The following is a 13,764-nucleotide window of genomic DNA, read 5'->3' on the forward strand; positions in this document are numbered from 1 at the left end:
TTATTAAAAACATAATAACTATAGCTTCAAAAAGGCAAAATATGTGAAAATACTTTGAAAATTTTAAGTCTCCACATATATACAATGACATTATTCCCATTAATTAATATAAGAAAAGCCTGGAATTTTTTTTTTTTTTTTTTTTTTTTTTGAGACAGAGTTTCACTCTGTCACCCAGCCTGGAGTGCAGTGGCGCAATCTCGGCTCACTGCAAGCTCCGTCTCCCGGGGTTTACGCCATTCTCCTGCCTCAGCCTCCCAAGTAGCTGGGACTACAGGCACCCGCCACCTCGCCCAGCTAGTTTTTCGTATTTTTTAGTAGAGACGGGGTTAGTCAGGATGATTTCGATCTCCTGACCTCATGATCCGCCTGTCTCAGCCTCCCAAAGTGCTGGGATTACAGGCTTGAGCCACCGTGCCTGGCCTGGAATTTTTTTAATACATTCAACTAAGGGTCATGAATTTGCTGCTTTTTAACAGGACAGAATCAAAAGTAGAATTACTTAAAGGAATAATGGAGAGGTCATATAAAATGAAATATACAGAGAATCATGGAATTCTGAGGGTCTATTTAGAGTCTAGTTTCTCTACCTATAACAAGATGATTCTTAAGGTTGCTTTAGTTCTGACTCTGTACCTAGCTAACCACATAGCTACTGCATTATTGCAGCAAAAATTTAATTTAGTTAAATCAATGATAAGTATAAAAAAGTGAGTACTCTCTCAGTTACAAGTGAAATGTCATATTTACACAATCAGACTTAGAATATACAGAGAAGATAAAAGTTCTGTACGACACAGAAATGTCTTTTTCCTTCTCGTGAAAACTGAGTTCATATCAGAAAAAGTAACCTAATTAGATAAATTTAAACATTTTTATTAATGACCCTGGAAAATTCTGACAGTATGGCAATGACTTACATAAGCACAATAGTGAAGAGCAAGTAACCTTTGTGCTTCATGCAAATAAGGGATCTTTGTACATTTGACTATCCAGATACAAAAAGGTAGCTTCTGTTTGGATAAAAGAAACACAGTGGTAATGATTAAACATGTATGCTTACCTTGTAAAAATTCCTCCTTGCAAGCAATGAAGTAGAAGAAAGCAATGCTGACTTTCTTGGCCTGCTTTCTTTAAATCAGCCTTGAACCAAGAATAACTGAAACACTGAACCACAAGTGTTCCAAAAAGCATAAAGCTTAATGCTAAAACACTAAAAACATACTGTCCTTCATGGAAAAATCTGACAGATACCCATATGTCCACAATTAAATCAGTTATGTAGATTACAATGCCAAGAACTGACATCATAAAATTCTGTTTAGTATATTTCATTATGAATGACTATAGCTTTTCGTTATCTACTTTTTTCTCCCTCACAAAAAGGGAAAAAAAGCCGAACAAATATTAGTATATCCTTTGGTATAGCATTGAATTTTAATTTCTACTCCCTAAATCTATTTAGAAGAAAGAATAAATATTATGAAATGGGAACACTAACACCAAAGTGACTAATTTTGACTTTCTTTTCTAAATCTCTAATCTAGGTCCATTGTTACAAGGCTTTAATCAATCTTCTGTTTCACAATGATCTTCATTATAGATGACAAGACCTAAAATAAAACAGATATTTAAGTTCCAAAATATCCTAAGTATAATATTAAAAACCCTCGGCAATGATTTCATCAAAGTTCTACTTTTTCTAAAAATAATATATTGCCACTAAATACAGTTCTTATAACAACTTTGGGAAAGTCTCAGAAATATACTTGATAGTTGATAACTTCCTCTCAGACTCTTTATCTTTTAAAAATATGACCTACCCACAAAGATATTTATCACATGACTATTTATAGTGGCAAATTGGAAACAACCTAAATATTTCAACATAAGGAAATGGTAAAGTAAATAAAGGTAGATTCATAAAATGGAATATTACGAAACTACTAAAATATATGTAACAAAGGTGCAATAGTTGTAAAAATTCTTAATACGCTTTTGGCCCAGCAATTCCATCTAGGATTCTATTCTAGGGAAATATTCAAAAATGTGCAAAAAGATAATCTTTGCAGAGCCTCTTTTATAAGAGCGAAATATTGAAAACTACCTAAATGACAATTCAGAGGCCTAGTTCAACAGATTATGGTACATCCATACTAAAGGATACACCATGTAGCCTTTAAAAAGAGTAAAGCAGCTTTGTATGAACTCACTTTGGAAGATCTTCAAGACGTTTTAAGTGAAAAAAGCAAATCCCAGAAAGATAAATACCATACACTATTTATGGTTTTTAATTATATATGGAGAGAGGAAGAGGGTTGAGAGAAGGAACAAATGCAACTTCAGTTGTTTTCTCTCTATATTGCTATATTTTTTGAGTTTTTTAAACAACAGACCTGTACTGATGTTGCTAGGTATATAATTTTTTTAAATAAAAAACAGTAAATGGTACTTACGCAGAATCTCAATGACTGGAGAAAATGTTTATGCTATTAATAAAAGTTAACATTTACTTACCACTATGTGCCAAGCACTGAGCAAAATGTTGTATATAAAACGCCCCAATTTAATTCTTCTATCACTTAAAATGTAGATTCTACTATTATTACTATTTTATAAACAGTCTGAATGAATGCAATCTGTATACAAGATTTGTCTGACTCATTGGTGGTTTTTTGGTTTGTTTTCCTAATTGATTGCCAACATTTCACAAAAAATGCAAATGTTTAACTGCTGTCAAAAAACAGAAAGATCCTCTATACTAGATTACTCCTCCATGAGCAGGGGCTGCCCCTTTAGATGGGGTATGCTCTGTCCTGTTCATCACAGTAGTCATCTGGCCCATTTCAGGCATTTCAACAGCTGGGTTTCAATGTTAATGCAGCTACCTACTAGCTGTGTGTCCTTAAATGTGTTCTTTTCAGCCTTATACCTTATTTTCTTCATCTAAAATGTGGAGAGAATAATGGTATATATCTTATGGGGTTGTTGTGAAGGTCAAGAAAGATAATACATGTAATACATATAAACAAACTCCTAGAAAAGTACTTGGCACACAGTTAGGGCTCAATAAATGCTAAGTTATCATTATGACCTTGCTGACCGCTTGCCTGGCCTCTGTAAGCATATGAGTTTGCAATCTCTGACTTTACATCATATGATGTTATGTGAAAAAGTACTATGGGTACGATCTCAAAGGTAAGGAGGGAGAAATGAGCTCTGGGGCCCTGATGCAACAGGACTGGTGTTCTTACAAGAGGAAGCAACACCAGAGAAAAGGCCACGTGAGGACACAAGAAGGCAGCCATCTGTAACCCAAGGAGAGAGAACCTCACCAGAAACCAACCCTGCTGGCACATTGATCTTGGACTTTCAGTGTACCGAACTGTCAAAAAATAAATTTCTATTGTTTAAGCTAACAAGTCTGTGGTATTCTGCTACGACAGTCAGACCAATTAACACACTATATTTCTATAAAAAATATTTATTACTTTAAACACACCAAGGTGAATGTTTACTAAAAAATACACACACAAACTAATACTTACTGTGTTCTCATCATTTTATCACTTATAAGTATTTAGTTTAAAAGTCTTCAGAATAATATTAAAAGGTATTTCATTCTTCTCACAGAATAAAGCAACAGTTAAGTTCACTGCTTCTGCTGTCAAGAACATTGTGACCAACAGGACAGAAAAAAACAGTTTAAAAACTGAGTTTTTAAAATCTAGTGGGCCATGAATTTCCCTGCAGTAGGTTTCTTATGTTAACATGAAAGACCTCAAGCCAACACACACATGGGGTTTAGGAGGATGAGATTAATTGGGAGGTTCTGCTCAATTGAACTAATTAAATATTTACTTAGAACCTACCTTGTGCTGTTTTAGGCTCTTCTGGATATATCAAGTGATGAGAGACAAGTATTCCTGCCCCTGTGGAACTTATATCCTAGCACAGAAAGATAATCGAGGAGTATCTCAATTACAATGATTTTATTTTTATAAATTATATTAATGTATTATCACATGCACCTCAAAAATATGTATATTATGTATCATTTTTAAACATAAAATTTGAAATATAGTCAATTAACAATAAAAATAATGAATAAATAAATCAAATATTAGAAGGTGGTAAGTGCTATGGAAAAAAAAAAGCATAGTAAGGAAGATCAGCAATTACAGTAGAGATGGGCATATCATGGGCTGTGACATTAATTAGATTGGCCAGGGCAGGACTCACTGAGAAGGTGGCATTTGAGTAGTGAAATTGGCCACATGAATATGAGATGGAAAAGTTTTCCAGCTTGAAGGAACAGCTAGTTCACAAGTCTAACGCACTAGATTTTGAATCCTCCATAAACAAATTTCATAAAATATTGTCAGAAATTTCTTAGCATGGTTCTATTGGATATGTTTAATGTGTATACAAATCCTGTTCTAATATCATTCTTCAAAACATAATTTCTTAAGCTTTACTAACAAAAAAATTGCATATATAAAAGAACAGATGGTAGTAATAATAGCTACTACTGCTAGGTGTTTACTAAAAGTGAAGTTTTTTGGCATAAATTATTTCATTTAATCCTCACAAATCCCTTTGAAAACAGTATTATTGACTCTATTTTGCAGATCAGAAAACTGAGGCATAGAGGTGTTTGGTATTTAGGTGAGTTATCTCTAATGAGTAAAATCTGTTTGCCTCCAATGCTTAGGTCCTACCCACAATATACTTACACAGTATCTGAAAAGACAACAGAAAACATTTACAGTTGTGTGAGTATAACACTTAGGCATAGTAGTCTATAGATTTGAGATAGACTACACATTATTATTATTATTATTGTATGTATATTATTCTTTTCTGTAGTGAAATTAAAGGGAGAGAGGAATATAGTTAGAATTGCAAATGATGTGATCTAAGCCTTTCTAAACAAAAATCTTGGCCAGGTGCAGTAGCTCAAGCCTGTAAGCTCACTTTGGGACGCTGAGCCAGGAGGATCACTTGAGTCCAGGAGTTCAAGACCAGCTTGGGCAATATGGTGAAACCCCGCCTCTACAAAAAAAAAAAAAATACAAAAATTAGCCAGGCATGGTAGTGTGTTCCTGTAGTGTCAGCTACTTGGGAGGCTGAGGTGGGAGGATCATTTTAGCCCAGAAAGTGGGGGTTGCAGTGAACTGACACAGCATCACTGCACTCTAGTCTGGGCAACAAAGTGAGACCCTGTCATAAAACAAAACAAAAAAAAGATTTTTTGTTAATTTTCTTTTTCTCTAACTTATTTTCCACTACCTCTTCTCAGCAAAACTTTATAGTCTGAGAACATGTTCAAAAGAATAAAAGTTGACTAAAATACAATAGCTAAGCTAAAATTTTGCTTTAAATGATTTTAAATGTAGATAATTTCCTTAAAATTACAGACTATAATACTTCAGTATTCCATATGTGCATTTCTTAATCTCTCAACCCATAAAGAGAGCTTCCTTTACCTGGCATGAGTAACAAAAATGTAGTAGCAGGTTTGGGTTGTTTGTTGGTTTGTTTGTTTGCTTGTTTTAAGACAGGGTCTCTCTATATTACCCAGGCTGGTCTTGAACTCCTGTGCTCAAATGATACACCCACCTTAGCCTCCTGAGTAGCTGGGACTATCAGCACAGGTACCATACCTGGCCAACACTAGCAGTTTTGAGTCAACTTTTACAAGATGGAAAGAATAATTTCCAAGAAACAGAAACTGTTACTGGCAGAACATTAGATGCAATAGATTAATCTAATATGGTAATATCCATATTCCTAATTTAGTCAGGCAGAACATAACACCAAGTAGAAGGAAACCTACACAGCAAGCTAATACATATAGCAGATCTGATAAAGAGAGCCTGCAGGTCTTTCAATAACCACATAGTTGTATAACTTGTATTAAGAATAGTTCATCTCTGGCCGGGCGCGGTGGCTCAAGCCTGTAATCCCAGCACTTTGGGAGGCCGAGACGGGCGGATCACGAGGTCACGAGATCGAGACCATCCTGGCTAATACGGTGAAACCCCGTCTCTACTAAAAAATACAAAAAACTAGCCGGGCGAGGTGGCGGGCGTCTGTAGTCCCAGCTACTCGGGAAGCGAAGGCAGGAGAATGGCGTGAACCCGGGAGGCGGAGCTTGCTGTGAGCCGAGATCCGGCCACTGCACTCCAGCCTGGGTGACAGAGCGAGACTCCGTCTCAAAAAAAAGAATTTAAAAAAAAAAAAAAAAAAAAAAAAGAATAGTTCATCTCTATCTCTATGGTTGATCACTACGCCGGTACCACTCTAGGTAAAATAATGCCACCTACAAAGTTTGGCTTCATAGGGGACTTCTTACACTTACTAACTTAATAGGACAATGATATAGTTTGAATATATGTCCCTACCAAATCTCATGTTGAATTGTAATCCCCCATGTTGGAGGTGGGGCCTGGTGGGAGGTTTTGGGTCATAGGGGTGGATCCCTCATGGTTTGGTGCTGTCCTCATGATAGTGAGTGAGATTTGGTTGTTGTAAAGCGTTGCGTCTCCCACACTACTTTCTTGCTCCTGCTCTCACCATGTGAGACACCTGTTCCCTCTTCACCTTCTGCCATGATTGTAAGCTTCCTGAGGCCTCCCCAAAAGCAGATTCTGGCATTTTGCTTCCTGTACAGCCTGAAGAACCATGAGCCAATTAAACTTCTTTTCTTATAAATTACCCAGTCTCAGGTATTTCTTTACAGCAGTGCAAGAATGGCCTAACACAGAAAATTGGCACCAGTAGTAAAGTTTTGGTATAAAGATACCTGAAAACATGGAAACAGTGTTGGAACGGAGTAATAGGCAGAGACTGAAAGAGTTCGTAAGACTCAGAGGAAGACAGGAAAATGAGGGAAAGTTTGGACCTTCTTAGAGACTGGTTAAAACTTGTGAGCCAAATGTCGATAATGATATGGACAGTCAAGTCCAGGCTGCCGATGTCTCAGATGGAAATGAAGAACTTATTCAGAGGTGAAACAAAGATCACCCACGTTATGCCTCAGCAAAAAGCTTGGTTGGATTGTATTTGTGCCCTAGAGATCTATGGAAGTTTGAACTTCAGAGTGATGATTTAGGGTATCTGGCAGAAGAAATTTCTAAGTAGCAAAGCATTCAAGATGTGGACTGGCTGCTTCTAACAACCTATGCCCAGATGTGGGAGCAAGGAAATGACTTAAAATTTGAATTTACATTTAAACAGGAAGCAGAGCATAAAAGTTTGAAAAATGTGCAGCCTGGTTAGGTAAAAAAGAAAGAAAAAGCTTCTTCAGAAGAGGACTACAAGCAGGCTGTAGAGCAACCACTTGCTAAAGATACTTGTATAACTAAAAAGGAGCCAAGTGCTAATATCAAAGACAATGGGTTCAAGTGATTCTCCTGCCTCAGCCTCCCCAACTAGCTGGGACTATAGGTGCACGCCACCACATCTGGCTAATTTTTGTATTTTTATTAGAGATGGGGTTTCGCCATATTGGGCAGGCTAATTTCGAACTCCTGACCTCAAGTGACCCAACCACCTTGGCCTCCCAAAGTGCTGTGATTACAGCCATGGGCCACTGCACCTGGCCCTCTTTTCTTATAAATTATCTAGTCTCAAGCATTTCTTTACAGCAATGCAAGAATGGTTTAACACAGACAATTTCAATCCAATTCCAAATATCGACCTAGCTATGTGGCTACCTGGTTGCCAGTCAAAATACACAACTTTTGCCCACTGTACAACTATCTGAGATAAGGCAGCTATTTAAAGAAATTAAAACTAGGAAACTTTCCCTTGTCAACCAAATTTAACACATATAAAACACAGACTTACTTGTCAAATATAAAAAGCCATCTTTGATTCAAAGTCCCTTCTTGAAAAATCTTCATCTTGTGAATATTTTACTTCTTCTTCACTAAAAACAAGTATAATTAAAGGATGTGTAAACTTTTAAGATCGAATACTAAAATGAAACTGAAATCACCTGTTAGTCACATGTGGCATTTTCTAATCTAGTGATAAGAGTCTGTGTCATTATGAATTCAGTACACCCTTTTATAACTATCTCATTGAGGGGAAGAAATAGCATAGGTCCTTTCATGGGCTGACTAGGTTCCAAGCTTTCACTGTATTTGTCAAATAAGTCTAGAAAATACAATTTGCCTCACAACAAATCCAAATGGATAACATGTCATATTTGAAAAGGAGGTTCTTAAATTTGAAGTACTCTAACAAAGTATCATTAACTTAGCCCTACCTACTTTTCAACCTTATACATTCTCAAATCGTATGCCCCCAAGAGCATATGATTGTTGGTCTGTATTCCCAAAATAAGCGCTGCTTTTCTTCTATTTCCAAGCCTTTGCTCAAGGTTATTTTCCGCTGTCTAGAATAACGGCCATCTATCTGACGAAATTCTGTCAATCCTTTAAGAATCAGCTCAAAACCCACTGTCTTTATGCTTTCCCAGATCATCCCAATAAATATGTTTCTCCCCTTTCTCCTTGCAATCTCATCACTTCAATTGTACATCTCTTCTAGTATTTACCCATATATGCTTTTTTTTTAAGAGACAAGGTCTTGTTCCATCACTCAGGCTGGAGTACAGTGACACAATCACAGCTCACTATAACCTCGAACTCCTGGGCCCAAATATTCCTCCAGACTCAGCCTCCCAACAGTGCTAGGATTACAGGCATGAGCCACCATACCTGAACCCACATATACTTTAAAAGTATCTCCTTCATGGTTATGACCCTCTAGAAAGCAAAGACTATCTTATTCATTTTTAACATGCCCTCAATATGTCTACAACATTACTTTGCATGTTGTAAGTAGATAATAAACTATTGTAAATGTGACTGAACAGAACGTAAAATATCTTTGATCTGATTTCTTGGAGAGGAACTTAAACTTCAAGTCACATTTCTAAACATATTCACAAAGAATTAACTTTGTATCTTTTTTTTTTTTTTTTTTTTTTTTTTGGAGACAGAGTCTCTGTCGCCCAGGCTAGAATGCAGTGCCACGATCTCAGCTCACTGCAACCGCCGCCTCCTGGGTTCAAGTGATTCTCCTGCCTCAGTCTCCCAAGCAGCTGGGATTGCAGGTACCTGCCACCATGCCCAGCTAATTTTTGTATTTTTAGCAGAGACAGGGTTTTGCCATGTTGGTCAGGCTGGTCTCGAACTCCTGATCTCAAGTGATCCTCCTGCCTCAGCCTCTGAAAGTGCTGGGATTACAGGCGTGAGCCACTGCACCCAACCAAAAAATGTATCTACCTATCTATAGGTTTCTTCACCTGGATATACCACAATCACCTCAATTTTATCTCTACTAAAACATAGTTACTATCTACCCTCTATTTGTACTCTTCTTCTAGTATCTCCTTGTATGACCCTATGCAAGTTGCCTTACTGTTAAATCATTTGGCCTATTTCTTCATCTGCCAAATGAGGAGCTTGGCAATTGATTAAATGGAATCCAAAGGAAAGTGCAGGTGAAAGTTTAATTTTTAAAAAAAGCTAAAGAAACTGGACCCTGTCTCTCAACATATGCAAAAGCCAACTCAAGAAGGATTAAACATAAGACCTTAAACTATAAAACTACTAGAAGAAAATATAGGTAAAATACATAAGGACATTGGTTCAGGCAAAGATTTTGTGGCTAAGACCTCGAAAGCACATACAACTAAAATAAAAACAGACAAATTTGACTCTATTAAATGAAAAAGCTTCTGCACAGCAAAGGAAACAATGAACAGGGTGCAGAGACATCTGCTGAACAGAAGAAAGTATCTGCAAACTATTCATCTGACAAGGGACTAATATCCAGAACATACAAGAAACTCAAACAACTAAACAAGAGAAAACACAAATAATCCCATTAAAAAGAGGGCAAAGAACATGAATAGACAATTCTCAAAAGAAGACATACAAATGGCCAACAAATATATGAAAAAAATGCTCAGCATCACTAATCATCAGGGAAATGCAAATCAAAACCATAATGAGATATCATCTTACCCCAGTTAGAATAGCTGTTATTAAAAAGACAGTAACAAATGCTAGAGAGGATGTAGAGAAAAAGGAACTCTTATACACAGTTGGTAGGAATGTAAATTAGTACAACCGCTATGGAAAACAGTACAGAGATTTATAAAATACACACATACACACACACACACACACACACACACACAAATAGAACTACCATATGATCTAGCAATACCACTATTATTTGTATATCAAAGGTAGAACTGCACCTGCATGTTTATCGCAGCATTATTCACAACAGGAAAGATATGAAGTCAACCTAAAAGTCCATCAACAAACAAATGGATAAAGAAAATGTGATATACACAATAAAATACTATTTAGCCATAAAAAATAATGAAATCATGTCATTTGCAGCAACACGGATGGAACTAGAGGTTACTGTGCTAAGTGAAATAATCTAAGCATAGAAAGACAAATATCACATATTCTTATTTATATGTGGGAGCTAAAAAGTTTATTTCAACCAGGCATGGTGGCTCAAGCCTGTAATTCTAGTGCTTTGGGAGACCAAAGCAGGAGGATCACCTGAATCGCTTGAGTTCGAGTTCAAGGTTACAGTGAGTTATGATAGTGCCACTGCACTACAGCCTGGGTGAAAGCCAGACCCTGTAAGTAAATAAGTAAGTTAAGTAAGGAAATTAATTAAGCTAAAAGATAAAAGAATGGTTGTGCCCCGATTCTCAAGAGGACTTTTCAGCAGAGTTCTTAAAAAGTGAAGATGTGCATAGCTTCCTGCCTGAATAGCCATTAATTGATGGCTATAGTAAATACATATTGACAGATTGAAATGCCTGATGTAGGAGAATGAACTCGATGAACTGACTACAGGATCTGTGTATTTTCTTTTAGGTAATTTATAACTCAACTTTTTTAATGGGAAGCGGTAGTTAACACTGGATAGTTAATACTTGGCTGATTAGAAACCGACTTGTTACAGAGAAAATGAGTCCCTGACATCTTGGACATAAAACAGCTCCACAAGACCAGCCTAGCTCTCTGGGCAGGCGGGTAACACTGGGAGGCAGAGGCACGCTCCTTCAATCTCAGAGCGGGGCAACTGTTAGTGCGAGGCAGGCAGGAGCAAGGCTGCACACGCAGACTCTGTCACCTGGACAGCCGCCCAATCCCCGTTTTTCATTTGTAACAAAAATAGTGTCCACCTCTTAATAATGTTTTGAGGATTAAGGGAGTTAAGTGGGATGTTTGTAGAAAGCACTTAGGCACAGTAGGAAGTACTAAGTAAATATGTCTTACCAGTATTTATTACAAAAGATGAACAGGCTGGCCAGGCGTGGTGGCTCACGCCTGTAATCCCAGCACTTTGGGAGGCCGAGGCGGGTGGATCACCTGAGGTCAGGAGCTCGAGACCATCCTGGCTAACAGAGTGAAACCCCATCTCTACTAAATATACAAAAAATTAGCCGGGCGTGGTGGCTGGTGCCTGTAGTCCCAGCTACTCAGGAGGCAGAGGCAGGAGAATGGCGTGAACCCGGGAGGCGGAGCTTGCAATGAGCTGAAATCGCGCCACCGCACTCCAGCCTGGGCGGCAGAGCGAGACTCCGTCTCAAAAAAAAAAAAAAAAAAAAAACAGATGAACAGGCTACCACTACTACACACATACACACACACAGCCACTGCCTAAAAGTCTGACTGGCAATCCTTCCTGGGATTTATTACTGAATAACGAACAGTTACCAAACCTGTCTGCCCCATCACAAGACTCTTCCAGATTAAAATGCCTCTCGCCCACTTGGATCCACTCGCCTGTCTGGGACACAAACCCGTGAAGCACCAGCCCCCGTGACAGAGCCAGATTCCCGCTTCGCCTCACGCCACCTCACGCCTCGAGCCAGCCTTCCCACCACTGCCCGCGCAGCCCGCGCGGCGTCACGTGACCTCTGGTTCTACCCCCGGCCGCGCTGCCGGATCCCCGCCCCAGCTCGCCCGCGGTGTCACATGATACCTGCCCCCCCCCTCCCCCGCTAGCCAATCCCCTCCCTCTCGGCTTGCGCGGCGTCACATGGACGCTACTCGCTGTCCGCGGCCTGTTGGTTTGTTCCGCGGTGGAGTATCCAGATAGGCAACACTGCGGCGCCGGCTGAGGCGGGAATGGCTGCTATACTGCAGCGCGTCGAGCGGCTGTCCAATCGAGTCGTGCGTGTGTTGGGCTGTAACCCGGGTCCCATGACCCTCCAGGGCACTAACACCTACCTAGTGGGGACCGGCCCCAGGTAAACGTTCTTCTCCAACCTCCCCAACGTACGCGGCCGGCCGCGGAGCCCGGGCTGTGACTGATCGCCGGCGTGCGGGCAGTGGAGAGCGCCGCGTCCTGTCCCTAGCAGTGCAGCCGCGCGCCTAGCGGCCCGCCGGGACTGCACGCAAGACACTCGGATCTCGAAGCTAGCTAAAATACGACCACCCTGGGTGATAGCTCTCTAATTTAGCGAGAAATGGGGGAAAAAAAAAGAAAGAAAGAAACTTCCTGTTTTGAAACCCGATTTACTCTGCTTGATGTTTGAATGCCAGAGTGTGCATGTTTAAACTTGAGAAAATTCGGATGTCAAGAGCCCAAGAAAGGGTTTACTTTGCTCACTTGACTTTAACTGGTGTTTTGCCCAGAGTGGAACTTCCCTTCTCAAAAGCGATTATGTTGAGGCGATTTCCTCAACTCAGCAGCAGAGGGCAGGATTCTCTTGGCTTCCAAATTGGTTGTCTGTAGCCGGTGGGATCCTAAGAAGAGCTGACGTAACTAATTTGGAGAAGTTTTTTGTTTCAATTGTGTATGACCTTGTTTGAGTTTAATTTGCAGACACAGTAGCACAGCTGTATTTCTAAGAAGATACTTTTGCTCTTGTTTAACTGCGTTCTGTTTTAGTGAGATTATGCAGGAATGGGAGATTTGGTTTACTGCATAGTAAGTCTTAGGCATTTAGCAACTTTTGTAGTCTTTACTGGATGAACCAAGAAAATGTAGTGTCTCTTGAGCATAGAGTTTAATTGTACAGTCAAGACATAAATAATTTTTAAAATATAATTGATTACTAAAAACGATTTAGTCAGTACAGTTAATTGAGTTTTCCTTGGAAGTGTCTACTGTTTGGCGTTTTTCCAGTAAATAAGAATTTTAGAAGCAGCAGACCTGCAAGGTGGGCAGGTAAAAGATTAAGCTCAGAGTAAACAAGGCAGGGTCAGGTAGTTACCAAAGGTTTAGGCTACCACCAGAATCTAGGAGGATAGAGAATTAAGCAGGAAAAATGCCAGATCTCTAGGTTACAGTCAGTCTTGGCTGGAAGTCCCTCAACCAAGTAAATCCATAGGCGGTCTCTCTTCAGTGTGTCATCTTAAACTAGTCAATACCTCAGACAAAAGATGCATATTATCAGAATTACCCTGGAAAGTCTCTTAGAAGAACACCATGTTGGAGATAAGTGTATTGTCTCAGTAAGTTCAGCACAACCTGCCTTTTTTCCAGCATTGAAACAGATGTCTGATTCTGTTTGAAAACCAGATGAAGAAATTGGCTTGTGTTTAGGGGCTATGTTGTACGAAAAATACACACTGTATCTTTAAACACTAGAATCACGCTCAACATAGCAAGTGCTAGTGCTAAAAGAGACTTAAAGACTAACTGAGGGAAAAGCAGATTTATAGTCTCCCGTCTTAAATTACTTAACACTGTTGCTCA

General features: G+C 39.1%; 2 protein-coding genes across 3 annotated transcripts in view; one reads left to right on the forward strand and one right to left on the reverse strand.

Annotated features, from left to right (window-relative positions):
• The window catches only part of XKR9 (XK related 9), a 65,238-nt gene extending 53,190 nt beyond the window's left edge, over positions 1-12,048 (reverse strand). Inside the window, exons 1-5 of one of the 2 annotated variants that reach the window (XM_038000406.2) lie at positions 11,861-12,048; positions 7,855-7,936; positions 4,978-5,055; positions 3,873-3,948; positions 1,064-1,613 (exon numbers count right to left, since the gene is read on the reverse strand). In XM_038000406.2, the coding sequence (XP_037856334.1) occupies positions 1,064-1,335 (272 nt within the window). In that variant the 5' untranslated portion in view covers positions 1,336-1,613; positions 3,873-3,948; positions 4,978-5,055; positions 7,855-7,936; positions 11,861-12,048. The remainder of the gene's footprint in view (positions 1-1,063; positions 1,614-3,872; positions 3,949-4,977; positions 5,056-7,854; positions 7,937-11,860) is intronic. The other variant, XM_038000405.2, reaches the window with a different exon arrangement.
• A 23-nt stretch (positions 12,049-12,071) lies between these two features.
• Positions 12,072-13,764, forward strand: part of LACTB2 (lactamase beta 2) — a 35,504-nt gene continuing 33,811 nt past the window's right edge. Inside the window, exon 1 of the mRNA XM_008000846.3 lies at positions 12,072-12,310. Coding sequence (XP_007999037.1) covers positions 12,189-12,310 — 122 coding nt within the window. The 5' untranslated portion in view covers positions 12,072-12,188. The remainder of the gene's footprint in view (positions 12,311-13,764) is intronic.

The sequence above is a fragment of the Chlorocebus sabaeus genome, chromosome 8 (assembly GCF_047675955.1).
Source record: "Chlorocebus sabaeus isolate Y175 chromosome 8, mChlSab1.0.hap1, whole genome shotgun sequence".
In the NCBI taxonomy this organism is placed as follows: Eukaryota; Metazoa; Chordata; class Mammalia; order Primates; family Cercopithecidae; genus Chlorocebus; species Chlorocebus sabaeus.